Below are 16,210 nucleotides of genomic sequence, written 5' to 3' on the forward strand. Positions count from 1 at the left end.
TTATCTGACCATATGCATGTATACATTTTATTTTAATTAGCATTTCTCCTTTCTATATGCCTTTTCCCAGACCTGCCATAACCATAAAGCCTCATTGAATGCTCTACTGATCCAATCCGCCACCTTCCATCCTGGCTGTAGCCCCAAAGCATTGGCAACATTTGAAATGTTGGGATTCAGAGAGAGAGAGAGAGAGAGAGACAGAGAGAGAGAGAGACAGAGAGAGAGAGAGAGAGAGAGAGACCAAATGTCTGAAAAAGTGGACTTGCATATACCAAGCCAGAGACGGCCACTTCCTAGAATATTCCCTTTTCTCTGTGTATGGCAATCCTGGAGTCGTTATATAGAAGTTTGGGAGTGTGGGGGATTGCTCCCCACATGCGAGGGTGCAGGAGGGCTGTAAAATAAAAATGTAAAGGAGAAGAGCAATGTTTGAGAGTTGCTTGTCTCCTGGATTTGCAATCATTTTTTTTCATTCTGTCAGCATTTGAAGTTGGGTGCCAGCTGCTAACATTTCAATAGGGAGCCCCCACATAACCTCATGAGAAAAGTCCACCTATTCTTTCTGCAGGAGAATACCATGTTAGTAACCACATCTTTACCTAAGGTGGATGGGGGTACAAAATTGAGCACTGCTGATCTGTCATATAGGGCAGGCTCAGTTTTTATATTTTAAGCTCAATCCCCTCTCCTGGCAGCTGATGTCAGCATATTCGGAAAATGAGAGCCTGTAGTACTGTTCGCATGGTCAAGCACATTGCTGCAGTCACATACTGGATGCCAGTATACAAGCAAAGCTTCCAGTCAGTCTACTGCCTTCTGTACAAATCATTCGCCAATAATGTCAACAATGCAGCAGATTAGAGCATCATCCTCCTAGGATGGGTTGAGCTGGCATTGCCCAATCACTTCTACCTTTACTCACCAACTTCTCCAGCACTCTGGTCGTTAGCTGATCCACAGACATCTGAGCTGCAGTCAGGGCTTTATCCTTCTGTGCCATGAAGCTGGTTTTTCATTAGTCTTTTGTAATGAGGTAAGAACTTTTTCTTCTTCTTTCGGCTTTTCTCGGTTAGGGGTTGCCACAGCGGATCACCGGTCCACTCATGATTGGCAGTGGAGTTTTTACGGTGTTGAGTTGCCAGCCCGGCACCCAACCTTCCACCGAAGGCACGCATACTCATGCCTAAGGCCAATTTAGTGTGTCCAATCCACCTACAGCATGTCTTTGGGAAGTAGGAGGAAACCGGAGCACCTGGAGGAAACCCACGCGACCACAGGGAGGACATGCAGACTCCGCACAGAAGGCACCCCAGCCGAGGATTGAACCGGAGAACCTCTTGCTGTGAGGCGGCAACGCTAACCGTTGCACCACCACGGCCACCCTCCTGTAATGATGTAAGAATTACTAGACATAAATGCTTACTTTTCCAATGTGGCCCAAAAGCCAGAAAATAACTTGTGGGAATCGAACCTTGGTCTCCAAGACATAGTTTACTTGCAGCTTGTTGCTTGACTTTCTCTACTACATAGCTAACAAATTAACTTTACACTAAAACCTGCAAAGTTAAACTTAATTACATTCATTAATGCAGCTATTTTAAGTAAGTTCTCAAGTGGATGGCAATTAAAATGACAGTTTGGAGATAAACTTACATTACCAAGTAGACAAGACATTACTAGCTGAACTGGGTTTACAAACAGTGAAGACTGTTTCAATTAATTTTATAATTAAGTAATTACTAAATGTCACAGTCCTAGAAACTGACCTTGCCCTGCCACCTATGTTATTTACATAAAAATGTCAAAGAACTTAACTCCAGCAGAAACAAAGCATGACAATATGATTAAACAGTATATTGTGAGAATACTTTAGAAATCCACAAGCAGATTCCTTAACAACCGCCATTACATTGCAGTGTATTACCTCTTCAGGAAAAAAAAAAAGAACAAACATTCTTAATTTCTGTAAGATTCAAACCAAAATTTCCTGGCTCCCACATGTCGTGTAATCTCAAAGCCATTTAGCCTTCCATTGTACAAACTACTGACCAGAGAAGACACAAAGGGATATCAGAGTTCTGCAGGTGAATTGCTTTGGGGTCAATTGAAGCTTGTGGAGCTGATCACAGACTACAGTTAACTGCAACACAAACCTAGCAATAGAATAGCACACATGCACTCTGCTCTCTTTGTCGTTGCATAAGGAATGGATAGTCTGCTCAATCCCTACCCATAGTGTGGTAGTGTATGGTATCTTTATGACAGGTGCTATCTGAGGAGGGGTCACAAGTGAAATTGATGCGTCAAAACAACAATTTTACATATGCATTCAAATGAAGAGATGAGTCTGCCTATTATGCACTATACTGGAATAACCTCATTCCACGTTTATTTCACATATTTAGTTCATCAGATCTTAAATTACATACCAAAATACAAACAAACCTCTCAATAATATAAAATGTCCTGATAAAAGCAGTACTTTAAATGCTCTTGCTAGACAAACAGAACCTTACAGTTCCACATACCAAGAATATTAACGTCAGTTTATCTATGCCTCTGACTGCTATTGTCTCTACTCTGAATTGCAACTTACCGAGGCTCCAAGCAGGACAACCACATAGCTCTCCTGAGCTACCATGCTGTCAGGGAACAGCTCCAATGTCCACTCTAACAACTACTTAACATAATTCCTAATACGGGAGAACAGGGTTAGCTGACAATGCAGCTGCAATATAAAGCCCTCGCTGGAGGGGGAGGGAGACAGGCATTTTCTTTAATTTCCTCTCTGAGCTACTACCAATAACAATGCATCTTAGGAATATATAATGCTTTAGCTTTTATGTGAAACAATCTACAATCTGTCTCTCTCTTGCTCTCTGTCCTCTTCTCTCATTCTGCCCTCTTCTCTCATTCTGCCCATTTCATGACTATGCTTTCCAAGTATCCCACAGCTCTGTCTCTCTTGTAGATCTACACATGCACCCCCTACACACAGCAATGGAATATTCCAGACTGACAGAAGACCACTCCTTGCTACTACCACATGTGCTTATAATTTCAAAGTAAAACAACCATCTTTGAAGGGGTCTGCTAGGTAGTAACAGAATGGTTTTATCAGTATATCCACATCACTTAAAATTCAGCCATATTTGCCTTTTGTTTAGCTGCACTTTCATTTGAATACCATGGCATGCCCAAGGAAAAAAATAAATATTTTATTCGTACATGAACTTGTTCAACAAATGGCAAGATAACTTTGCTGCATTAACTCCCAGAACAAAACATGCTTTGGCATTATAACCTCTCACAAACAAATCAGATGATATAGTGCAAGTGTTTTGCAACAGATTATTACATGCATTGAGGGATTTGGTGGTTTAAGTGTTGCAATGCATTTGCTCCTGTCATTCATAATATATCTGGGCTGTTTTTTTTTTTTTTTTTTTTTTTTTTTTTAAGTTTTAGAAACGTTTCATTAAATCAAGGCCCCTGCACAAAAAAATACAGAATTTCCTGGTGATGCAAGGGTAGGCGTAGCATGGGATACATCCAGAGAGTTTAACAGAGGTATCACATTGCATGCATGGAGATATGCCCATTAAAGTTTATGAATACATCTTCAGGCAAACCATATCCTGACACCACATATCACAAAGGTCAAAGGTCAGCTAATGTCAGGATGGGGGAAAACGTTAAATAGGAAGGCTGCAATAAACAAGTGGAGCATAAATAAAAAGAATAAATGGGAGAAAAATGCAGCACATTGCTGGAGGCACTGCAAGAAAAGTGTTTACTCAGTTTTAAAACACATTAAAAAAGGCATGCAGGTACACAAAGGAAGGTTTCACAGTTTAAATGTTGTCTACAGCAGACGCTGCTTATCACAGAATCTAAAAAAAAGTCAGCAACTAATAAGGCATTTCATGGCATGTTCCTCATAAAATACATAACCAGAATCAAAAAGTTGCTAATAGCACCAAACAGGTGGAATGGGGCAAGAGGTGAAGCCAAATGCCAGGTTGACAAATGTAGAAAACAACTGCTACTCTAATCACTGAAGCCATTTACTCACTAAAGTAAAAGGTAATGCTTCAAAGTTGTATAACAAATGGACCACAATAAAGCTTTTTTAAAGGATACTCACTTAACTGCCAAATGTTTACTGATGCTATTCTAAATATCAGAAACATAATTACACAGAACTACACAGCACAGTGTCTCCCAGTAGTGTTAAGGATTTTGGACTGTAAACAGAAAACTCACATAAAGGATATCAGTTACATTTTATAGCCTCTGTTTAATTTTGTGGGAAGTGAAAAAATAATCTATATTTGAATTCCAGGATTGTCATGACAAAATGTCAGGAAAACAGTGATCAGTGCTGACTGCTTTGTTGCATATTTGGTCAAACTATCAAGATAAATTAAATGGTTCTCCACCTTTTCTATCCCTTACACATCTTCCTGTCCATCTTTCACCTAATTTACATGCCAAGGGCTGTTCCACCAGACCCAGGTTCCTTCATAATCAATGCTATGCTAAGCTATCATTAGGACGTTCCTGCATTGTAGGTGGTGTAGTTGTGGTGCACATTTTGCATTCTGGTTCAGCTAACACTGGGAATTTTCTCATTCTATGGCTCTTGTTCCCATCCCATAGAATACTCTTTTTTTCAGTTCACCCTACATTTCCCTGAGTTTATCCATGTGAAGCTTCAACCAGATAAAGACAATGGTCAAAGCGTCAGATTACTGAAACTACTACATTTTTTGCAGGGAGGCTAAATCTTTTTCATGGTCTCAAACCATTGGAGAAAAGAAAAAGCACACATACAGCAAATTCATCTTGGTGTGCAACAGAAAACACATGAGCAACAATCCAGAAGTTATTTTCTCTGTTAAATGGAGATCAACTTCAGCCTCAACAATCTGAAATTGCCAAGCTGAACCTCTATACATCTGACATGTGGCAAAGACTACAGTAATGCTTTTTTTACAGGGTAACTTATCTTAAGCCATGCGCCAAGGCCTGTTTCACAATTTTCAAGCTCCCAAAAAAATTAATGGAACTATTAGAAAAGAAGCAGTATTAAAAGAATCAGAGCTCCAGAAGTATTAATAAACTCAGAAAGCTCTCACTAGAATTAAAGATGGGGGGGTACCTCGCTATTACAGATATGCAAACAAGAGGCTCCATCAGGACTAAATGTCGCAAGGGGTCTCTAGAAAGAATGGAGTCCGGGGATCCACAACAAGACTAAAAAAAAACAGATATCCAACAGGATTAACAGAATCAGCAAGAAAATAGGGGGGAGGCAACCTTGGAGGGATTTATAGAGTGTAGTCTCAAAGGATTAAAGGTGTTATACCCCTACCATTAGAAAACAAATGATGGAATCATCCAAAAACAGTTGACTTGAAGAATTCCCTGATTCACTGAAGTGGCTAGATATAGGTTCATAGGTGGTTACTGGTCTATTGACCCAAAGGTCTTTACAAGCCTAGCTGTGTGTACCCAATAAAATACCAGAGAAACCAAATATAATGGATCTTGCCTAAACTAGAGATCTTAGTTAGCAACAATTGCCCATATCTAAAAGGATCATAGGTGAAATCCCTGGCAGGAATTTATGGTTTCCCATCCAGTCATCCAGGTTACGCTTAAACAGGGTCATACAGGAGCTTTGTTTGATGTGAACTGGTAGCCTATTCCAGTGGAGTGGCAACCTCCGAGAGACATATCTGTCTCACCAGCAGGTCCTATTTATGTTGCAGACCAGGTTAAGGTCCTGGAGTGGGTGACTCTTGTCCCATTTGACTTGCAGATGTGCAACATTTCCATTAGATTTGGATCAGAGACTGTTCTGTAGGCCAGGCACAAGTCTCCTCTAAGTAGTCTGTATGCCAAATGAGTACAGTAACAGTGACTTCAATGTCAATGTATGACATGTGCTGGAGATCCTGAATATTTTTTGTTACAAATCTTGGAGGTCTCTCAAATTGCTGCAGGCGAATGATAAGGTACATACCAAAGGGAGCACTGTATTCAATTATTGGCCTGATGAAGGTTGAGTACAGGGGTGTTATGACCTCTTTTGCTCTTGAGGCAATGCCTTTGCTAATGAGGTGTGCGACGTAGAATGCCTTCCTTACCACAGTAGACACATCGTGATTAAAGTTTAGGCTACAGTCAACTTGCTTTTCCAAGTCTCTCATTACCGAGTTGTTACTTAGGGTATTATTATTCATACGATAGTCTGCAGAGATAGTGTTTTTACCAAAGGGGATGATAATGCATTTTTTAGCATTGAGTTTGAGTCCATGGCTTTGCCACCAGTCACTGGTTTGTGTAAGTCCCTCTTGAAGTATATTAACATAATTTGAGGATTCAATGATTGTACCTAATTTGCAGTCTTCAGCAAACTTAGTCAGCCACAGCGCGCCTCTGTTTTGGCCTGAACTTCTGAGAAGTATATTCCAAACAATAGGGGACCCAGCACTGACCTCTGTGGAAACTCACTGGTGACAGGTCTGCTGGTTAAGGTAAAGTCCACAACTTTGACTGAGTGTGATCTGTCAGTAAGCCAGTCAGCAACCCACCTGATGACATAAAGGTTGATATTCAACTGGGATATATTCAGCTGGAAGAGTTTATCAATGGTGCCCAAATGTGCGATTGTGTTGAAGGCCTTGGCTAAGTTAGGCTGAATGCACAGATTTGCCTTTGTCTACAGCTCTGGTGATGTATTTGAAGAAGTCCACCAGGTTTAACAGGCATGACCTGCCTTTGGCAAAACCAAACTGTGTCAGATCAAGGGTTTGGAGATTACTTGATCCTTATTTACAAGGTCTAAGATAATTTGCTCCATGGCCTTACATACAAGGCTGGTTAAGCTTATGGGTCTGTAGTTCTCAGGGTCTGTTGCTGTAACCCCCTCTTTGAAAGGGGATGACTGTTGCTGTGTTCCATTCAGCAGGGACAAAACCAGTACTCAGGTTGTGGTGGAAGAGAGTACCTAATAGAGTTGCTAACTCATGTTTTAGACCATTTATAGCGCAACCAGGGATGCCATCTGGTCCCATAGAGGCTGTGTTTTTGGCCTTGGACAGAGCACTAATGACTTGCTCTTTGGAGAAAAAAGGTGGAGAAGATGTGGAGAGTATGCTTTGTGGAATGTTTGGGGAGACAGGGGGTTGAAAACTTCACCAAACCTGTTGGCTAATACGTTAGCTATTTTCACAGGATTGGTGTGTGTTATGCCATCCACAGCTAGTTCAGCACACATTTGTGTCCTACCTTTTAGGTTACAGATATAGCTGAAGAATGCCTTATTATGGTTATCCTTAGCCATCGTTGCTAAATTATTTTTGAAGTTGCCCTCAGAGGATTTTACAAGTTGTCTTATTTGTTTCCTCAAAGGAGGGTGTTCTTTCAGGGTGGGACCTCTCCTTTTTATTCTTAGACAGCAACTTCTTCCTCTTGTTGTTTAACTTATTAATGCTAGATGTCACCCAGGGAGGCCTGTTTTTTCTTGAGGATCTTGTTTTGATCCTATCAGGTATAGCTGTGTCAATACATTTGGGTAAGTGTTTGTACAGGGCATTTGTGTATACCTTATAGTTGTCAACGCCATCTGTGGGAACAGGAGCTTGGAAATTATTTATGCCATCCCTTAGGGGGGTATAATTATCTTTGGTGAAACTTTTTAGCCTGATTTCACCTAAGAGGGGTCCAGCTGTTATAGCTACTTCAAATGGGACTGATTTTTGATCAGATTTAACCAGTGGAAGTCCTATACTTTTGTAGTGCAACGATCACCCATGATGGTGAGGACCAGGTCGAGAATATTTGAGCCCCTTGTGGGGTTGCATATTATTTTTTCCAGAGCATTAGTGTTAAAGTCCATGAACCTTTGTGCGAGCATGTTGGTACTCGTACAACTTTCCCAGTCAATGGAGGGATAGTTAAAATTGCCCATAACTACAGCATTTGATTGTAATTTGACTGACTCAAGTAGGTCCAAATAAGCAAGCGTGGGTGTCTTGGTTCATTGAAGGGGGCCTACAGCTAGACTTGGGGGGGGGGGTCTTACCCACAATTAGTTGAACATGGAGTAACCCCATGGAGTTTTCCTGTCTAACAAGTCTAGAAGTGTATTTATCTTTGATGAACATAGATACTCCTCCACCTTTGGTTCTCCCATGTTCATTTTGCGGTCTGAAAAAATGGAAGGCATTGTAGCCTTGCAAGGCCAGGGTACTCTCTGCAGCCCTGAGCCCAGTTTCTGTGACTGCACAGACATCCTGCAGGGAGAGCACTGCTTTCAGAGAATGCAGTTTCTGATTTAAACTCTTGGTATTTAGCAGCATAACCTTTAATTTACTTGTGAGTGATATTTTCACATCAGAAATTTTGTCCTTGAGACCTTGCCTAAAAAGGCACTATGAAGGAGGCATGTGCCTTAGCCAATAACCGAAAGCCTAGAGGTGACAGGAGATCACCATCTCTGGCAAAGTAGCATGGCCTATCAATCATGTCATCCCAGGGTAACAGGAACTGGATACCCTTTAAAATGACACCAGAAACTAAGCCAATTATTGAATTCAATAATTTTTGTTGATACTGTGGTATCATCCTAGGGGAGGGTAGAATGCTGCTCAAGGCTAGAGACATACCTGCCTGGGACACATTCATAGAGCTCAATCATGTCTCTCTTCATATAGTCCAGTGAGGTACGTCTGAAGTCATTCACACCAACATGAACTACGACGGAGTCATAATGGTACTTGTTGAGAGTCTAGAGTGCATGTGTGATCTGATGGATCCTGGCACCCAGTACACAGCTGACCATAACTTTCTCCTTGCTCAGCCTGGTGAGTGAGACATGTGTACATTTCACAATGGAGTCACCTATGACTAATTAAGATTAGACAGTTTACTCTTGGGGGATTTTATTCTTAGCCTTCATAATATCGGATGGATACAGCAAAACAGTTAAAGTATTCCTGGGGGAGGTTAAGAAAGATCCGGAGTTTGGAGTATTCTTATGTGGGCAGTAACTGTATTCATGAGCTTCTTTATGGAAAAAGCAGCTTTGTTGAATGCTTCCCACTGATCAAAGTTACTAGAGAAGTTATTTTGTAGTAAGTGTACAGAAGCCTGACAGCATGAATGCCATTGGTGATCCAGGTTGTAAGTAGCATCAGAAAATCTTTATGAAAGACAATGTAAGGGAGTTTTGTTGACAGAGCCTGGAGTTCAGAAATTCTTTTCTCTGAAGTTATCACATTTGTCCAATGGTTTAAAAGGTTTCCAAGTTAAACCTTGAACTAAGTTCCCAAGGTGGTGAAGGATCCTTTTCCAGAGGTCTGAGGAGAAAAATGCCCTTCATAAAAGCTTTATACAATCTAGAAGAAGCCAGGGAGAAATATTTATTTCCTAAATGGAAATTAGAGATTGTTGCCAACTGAAGTTTGACTGTAGAAAAAGTAGCTCCTTCATTAAACAAGGCTGTAAGAAAAAGAACTGCAGAAGCTGGGTCCGAAAAGGATCGATGATTTGCTCAGAAGCTCAAACAGAAAACCTTTTCCATTTGCTCCTACACACTTTCTTGTTGGAAGTTTTTGTGATGCCAAATTAATATCACAAACTGGGGAAGATAGCCTGGACTGTAAGTATTAATGGAAGTGGAGAAACCATGCGATTAACCGGAAGGCTAGAAGGTTAGGATGTTGAGTCCCCAATGAGTGAGATAAGAGATCCTGATGAGGCTTCATTATCCATGGAGGATAACAAAGATGAGACTGTAGGAAGGAGAACCAAAGTTGCTGGGACCAGAAAGGGACAATGAGGATTACTGAGCTCTTTAGCCTGCTTGCTTTGTGTAAGAATTTTGGAAGGAATGGAAGAGTAGGATAAGCATAAAGTAGACCCGAGGGCCAAGTGTGAAGGAGAGCATCTCTCGGTGACTATCCCTGAGGGGGATCAGAGCAAAGTACTTGCTGCGCTTGTTGTTGAGAGGGAAGGCAAATAGGTTGCAGCAAGGTTGGCCCCAACACCTGTAGATCATACTCGCTACTGACTGAGGCATCAGAATAGATCTGCTTAGTTTGTCTGCCAGCACATTGGTTTTCCCCAGAATGTGCTTTGCAGTTAGAAAGCATTCTGAAGAGATCGCCCATTACCAAACTCTCATGGCCTCACTGCACAGGGGTAAGACTGGGTTCCTCCTTGCTTGTTGATGTACCAGACTACTGACATGTTGTCTGTCTGAACTGTAACAGTCCCCAGTGGAAGATATTCTTGAAATGCCTGCAACACCAAAATGCCGCACGCTCCAGGGATCTAAACCTTGTCATCACAATGAACAAAACATGCTGGAGGGATAGGTTCCTGACGCAGAGACTCCCCATACTCTGGAATAAACTGCCCGTACATATCAAGCAGAGCGCCTCATTGGCCCTCTTCAAAAGGAACCTTGATGATTGGATGGGAGATAGGAAATTCACCCCGGGGATCATGTCAGTCACCCTGCTAGACAGGGGCCTGGAGAAGTAAATATTTTGGGAAGAAATATCCAGGGAATTGTTATGGCTAGGCTTGCATAGGCCCTAGGGCCGATAGCCTAGTACCAACCTATGAACCTATGAATGCTCTCATCTCTAGAACACTAATATACAATCTGGTCTCTTGGGGGGAACCACATGCCTTGGTGAGTCCTTCCCAAGAAATGCCCCCCACCCCAGTTGGGAAGTGTCTGTGGTCACTGCGGCAACTGGATTAGGAAGAACAAAGGGTCTGCCAAGAAAGAGATCATCAGACTGAATCCACCAGCAAATGTGATGCTTGCAAATCAGGGTGAGTTTTATTTGAAAAGAAAAGAGCTGATGTAGAATGGACCACTGTACAGCTAAGGTCCACTGGAGAATTCAGATAAAGAAGCATACAAAGAGAAGTAGTACTATGGCTGCTGACAGAGACCCTAGTGCTTGAAGCACTAACCTTGATGTAGGAGGATGAGAGAGGATATCCTGTACTTGATGTCTTAATGAAGCAATGCAGTGGAATGTAAAGATGCCACCTGAGTCGTAGTATTCAAAAGCATTCCGATGAATTACAGGCTCAGAACTGGAGCAGATTGTAATTTGGCAAGACTGACTGAAATGCCAAGTTGTTGCAAATCTGGAGCAAATAGTCCCTGGCTTGTTGAAGCTGATGCCCGGAGGGGACAGTTGGAGCCAATCATCGAGATATGGAAATATCTGGAATCCTTTGAGCCTCGGGTGAACTGCCACTACTACTATGCATTTTGTAAACACCCTGGAGCTGTGGTGAGTCCAAAGGGTTTTGAATTGGTAAGGACTGGCTCCCAGCCAAAAGGAAAGATGCCTTCTGGACATCTATTTTTATATGATAGTATGTATCCTGAAGGTCTACAGAGCATATCCAGTCATTCTTGTGCAGCAGAGGGAGGATGGACTGAAGACCAACCATTTGGAACTTTGCCTTCTTCAGATACTGGTTCAAACCACTTAGATTCAAAATGGATCCAAGGTCCCCTGTTTTCTTTGGCACTAAAAAGAAATAATTAAGTTCCAAATCCTATCTGGTCGAGTGGGACCTTCTGGATGACTCTTTTTTTCTAATAGCTTTTGTATTTCTTGTGCTGCTTTCTTCCTCTGACTGGGTGGAATGTCTGAAAGTTTCTTTCTTGGATAAGGAGGAGGAAGAAGGGAAAAAGAGTACGAAGTAACTTCTGGATATTATTCATAGCACGCAAAAATCAGTTGTGATACCTGTCTAGGTGCAAACAGAAATCAACCCCCAACTGCCTCCAGAGTTGGACAGTTGGGCAGCACTTCAGGAGCATTGATAGGGCCCGTCAGAAAAGGATTCTCTAAAACCCTGGTTCTGCAGGCCTCCTCTACCTCTAGGGTGACGTCTACCATTAAACTTTCCTCTTCTGCCTCTGGAGGAATTATCCCTGCATGAGTCCTGGAAAGGCCCCAGAGATTGAAGGAACCACATTTTCTTACCACATCTTTGGTTTCTAGACAAGGTCCGTTGAGGGGTAGAAAACTTGATTCCTACAGCAGACAGAGTTTTTCCATCCTTTTCGTTGCAGTTAAGCATATCTAACTGATGGCCCAAACAAGGAAGTGTCATCAAATAGGGCATTAATAAAAAATGTCTTGAAAGGCTCTGCAAAGGTCACACAGCTGAATCCAGGAATGTCTCCTTATGGCAATGCCTGAACTGGCAGCTCGTGAGGTATCTTCAGATATGTGAGATATTAACCTCATCAACGCATTTGAACTAGACAGAAAAAAAAGAGTGGCCATCTAAGAGGAAGACCTCTTGAAATCCTCTGCAGACATGGCTGCAGAGAGAGAGAGAGAATTTGATAGTTCTTTAGTCAAATCTCTCTGCAGCCTAGTACAATGTGCCAAGTAATTAAGTGACCACAGAGCAAAGTTAGCCAAGGCAAACACTTTCCAGATCTATCCAGTGCTTTGGACTCCCTGGTTTGGCAGATGAAGAGAAGAGCTCTGATTAGCCATCTCCTTTTTAGTGGCTGGCACCACCACCATAGCATCACCCGGGACTCCTTTGCTCCAGTGAGGATAGTCTGAAGGAGGGGCCAAAAAAATTGTCCAGGTGTCTGGGTATGGGCTCAAGAGTGTCTGGCTCCTTCCATGACTGGTGGGAAACCAGCTCAATAAGTTCATCAGCTGGGGGGGGGGGGTCACTCAAGACATAGATGGTCTAGCACCAAAAGCCTCCAGAAACACTGATTCTTCAGGAGAAGGAGTTTGGGATGACCAGCCATCTTTCTGATTAAGGACTTCTAGAAGATCTCCAAAGGAGACATCATCAGGTGGTGATCTGGAGGATCCTTCTCCCTTACCAAAATCAGTGTCTTCCATGACAGACCCCATGGGGGAGTCTATATGTCTCTTCTTACATGTCTTCTTCCAATGGACCTCCTCTGAGGGATGTTCAGGGGAGGTATTGAAAGAGAGGGGGAGTTCCTCTAGTGGAACTGTTGGGAGACTATCTGGAACTGGTTATCCCTGTGGAGTTCGTCTGATGGAGACAGAGCTCAGAGCCAAAAAGGGATAGGGGATAGGATCCGAGAGATGAGACAACAGTTCTGTATGGAGACAGAAAGCCCTTTCTATCACCTTGAATGCAGAGGGAACAGAGGAAACCCTTTCCTCCCTCCTTGGAGCCGACATTCCGAAGGGAGTAGGTCGGGGCCAGCCCCAGATCTGAGCTTCAAGGGGAGAATCAGATCAGAGCTGTCCAGGGTCAAGGCTCTGAGAAGGGACAGAACAGACAAAAATGGAGTTGAACCCAACTCCTTGGATCTGGCGCCAGCATCTCTGCTCCAAGACCCGCTATGATCCAAGGGTATCGTAGCACAGCCAATCAGTGAAATCAGAGTGGAGGAAGAAACTCTCCTCAGATCCGATGCTGAAACTCGAGATCCAGAATCCTGGGACTCCAAACCCACGGGTTAGATCAGAGAGGAAGAAACAATCGACTCTGTAGGTACTCTCACAGATCCAATACAGGATGGAGCTGGGAGAACCCCCATCTGGATCTGAGCTCTGAGGAATGTAAGCATCATCCTATCCACATCTGGCACTTACAGGCTTTTCAGTCTTTTAATTTCTCCAAGTCTTTTGGATTTCTAATACCATGATGGGAATGGACCCCCATTCCTAAGTCAAAGTATGATAAAAGTTCATGAAATTAGTATTGTTTCACTCTTTGATGTCAGCCAGTAGTGATCTTCGCAGCAACCGCAATGTGCCCAGTAATAACTCCTTCTGCAATTCATATGGAGTTACATGTCTTGGTAGCATATCTAAATATGATTGTAGACACTTCTTTATAAGACGTGTTGCTCCTACTACTACTGGAACTGTCTGGGTATCTTTCTTCCACATGGCTCTCGTTTCTGCCTGAAAATCCTGATATTTTATGACTTTGTCTCTCTCTGTATGCAGGACCCTGTAGTCACGGTGCGGTGATTTGTTGGTAATGGATAATACCATGTGATGCAGACATCTTCATTTTTTTCTATGATGCTTTGTAGCTCGTTTCCAGTGTTTTTCAGCCACTTCAGTACCATAATGTTTGCACAATCCCCAGTGCAACAGTCTTGCCACATTATTATGCCTTTCAATATACAGTCCTTTTGTCATTAGTATGTCGCAACCAGCAATGAGGTGTGCAACTGTTTCCAGTTCGGTAAACCAGTGTGTACGCAGCCCACTATCTTGGGTCGCCAATATTAACCTTTCATCTCTTGGTTTGAATTTGCCTCTCCTTAATCATTGTTCCTGATCAACATGAGGTTCTTCCAGACTTTTTCTATACTTGCAAGTATATTTATGCATTTTCCACGTTTCTTGCCTTCTCATCTGATCCTTCACCTTATATTCTTTCTTTTGTTTTTTGCAGTTGCTGCTAGATTTTTATCTACTTCTGGTTTGATTTCCATTCCTGCTTGACGCCGATATGCTTCCGCTAGATTAAGCAGAGAAATCTTAGATTTATTCTCCTCATGTTTCAAAACTTTCATTACATTTGGGTCTTGTGAGGTCAGCAGATGCGTGTGAAGTCCCCATAATTGCAGACATATATATATATATATGTATATATATATATATATATATATATATATATATATCAGTTTCAAGGAGGTCCATCCCTCCTTTAGAATGGGGAATATATAATCTTGGTATGCACTGCTTTTTATAAATCATTTGGTGTGCATAAAGTATCCTTGTTTTCCTGTCTAAGCTATCCAACACATTTTGGGGCCAGTCAATCACTCCAAAACTGTAAGTTAGGACATGAAGAGCAAATTGGTTTATAGCTTGGATTTTGTTCCTAGATGTCTGTGCTGTTTTCAGGATTAATTTAAGTTTTCTGAAGTATTCCTTACTATGTTTTATTCGCATTTGTTCGTGTTTTATTGTTGATCCCTCATCAAGTCCCAAATATTTATACACTCCTTCTTGCTCAAGTTCTTTTAATTCACATTCTTGTTCCAAAATGATGTTTTCCTGGTGCTATAGTTTTCCTGCTTTAAAAGTTGCTTTTGCACATTTATCAAGACCAAATCACATTTTTATATAATCTGAAAAAGTTTTGACAACTTGCAGTTGTGCTTTCAGTTCATCTGATGAGCTATACAGTTTTAAATCATTGACAAACAGAAGATTAGAAATCTTTGCACAGTTTTCTAGGAGCCAGACTATATCCATGGCCTTAGCTGTTAAACAGACAGCTTAATGGGTTAAGCACCCTGGAATATCACCCTTTGAATTTTTTTTTTATCCCTGGGATAATAATTTTCCCTTTTATCATGGCTTAACTGCAAAGTGGTCTGCCACTGTTTCATGGTCAATGTAACGTAGTCGATTAGTGTAGCAAATATCTTATACATTTTTAAGCACTCTTATCCATGAATGCGGGACACTATCAAATGCTTTTTTGTAGTCAATCCATGCCATACTTGGATTCGTCGCCTTTTTACAGTTCTCCACTATGACTTTATTTAACAACAAATGATCCTTTGTTCCATATGACTTTCTTTTATTGCCCTTTTGTTCTACGGTCATAATCGCATTTTCTTCTAAATGACTATAAACTCTGTCAGCATCAATTCCCGTGTACAGTTTATACGTCATTGGAAGGCAAGTCATTGGTCTATAATTTTTAGGGTAGCTTGCAGGTTCACTCTTGTAGGAGCATTGCTTTTCCTGTTGTTAACCCGGTTGGTGTCTGGTCGGGGTGTGCATATAAACAGTTCTTACTCATGGCTAAATCTTTGTGCAAAGATGCATCAGGGCCTGGGGTTTTCCAATTAGAGGCTTTTCTTAACTTTGTTTCAATCTCTCTGGCTGTTACTTCATCCCATTTCATATCCTGTACCTTTAAAACTCTTAGTCTTTCTTTAACTTCTTCTATCCATTTAGCATCTTTGTTATGTTCCACTTCACAGATACTTCTCCAAAATGTATCCATTTCTTCTTTTTTTGGCAGTCTTTCAATTCCTTTTACCTTATTTCCCAATTCTCTATAAAACTTTTTTGGGTCATCAATAAATTGGTTATTTTGTACTTTTCCTTTATATTTACCTTTGTATCTTCTAAGTTTTTCCACCTGTGCTGAATTTTTTAGTTTA

At 41.6% G+C, this 16,210-nt stretch overlaps 1 protein-coding gene across 3 annotated transcripts in view; it reads right to left on the reverse strand.

Moving 5' to 3' along the window:
- G6PD (glucose-6-phosphate dehydrogenase) overlaps positions 1 to 16,210 on the reverse strand; it is a 1,188,375-nt gene that overhangs the window by 901,772 nt on the left and 270,393 nt on the right. Inside the window, exon 1 of one of the 3 annotated variants that reach the window (XM_044080105.1) lies at positions 2,600 to 2,754. The exons of the other annotated variants lie outside the window; for them this stretch is intronic. Coding sequence (XP_043936040.1) covers positions 2,600 to 2,644 — 45 coding nt within the window. The 5' untranslated portion in view covers positions 2,645 to 2,754. Of the gene's footprint in view, positions 1 to 2,599; positions 2,755 to 16,210 lie in introns of those variants that run through there. 3 annotated transcript variants of the gene reach the window in all.

The sequence above is a fragment of the Protopterus annectens genome, chromosome 8.part0 (genome assembly GCF_019279795.1).
Source record: "Protopterus annectens isolate FY-2018-M chromosome 8.part0, PAN1.0, whole genome shotgun sequence".
In the NCBI taxonomy this organism is placed as follows: domain Eukaryota; kingdom Metazoa; phylum Chordata; order Ceratodontiformes; family Protopteridae; genus Protopterus; species Protopterus annectens.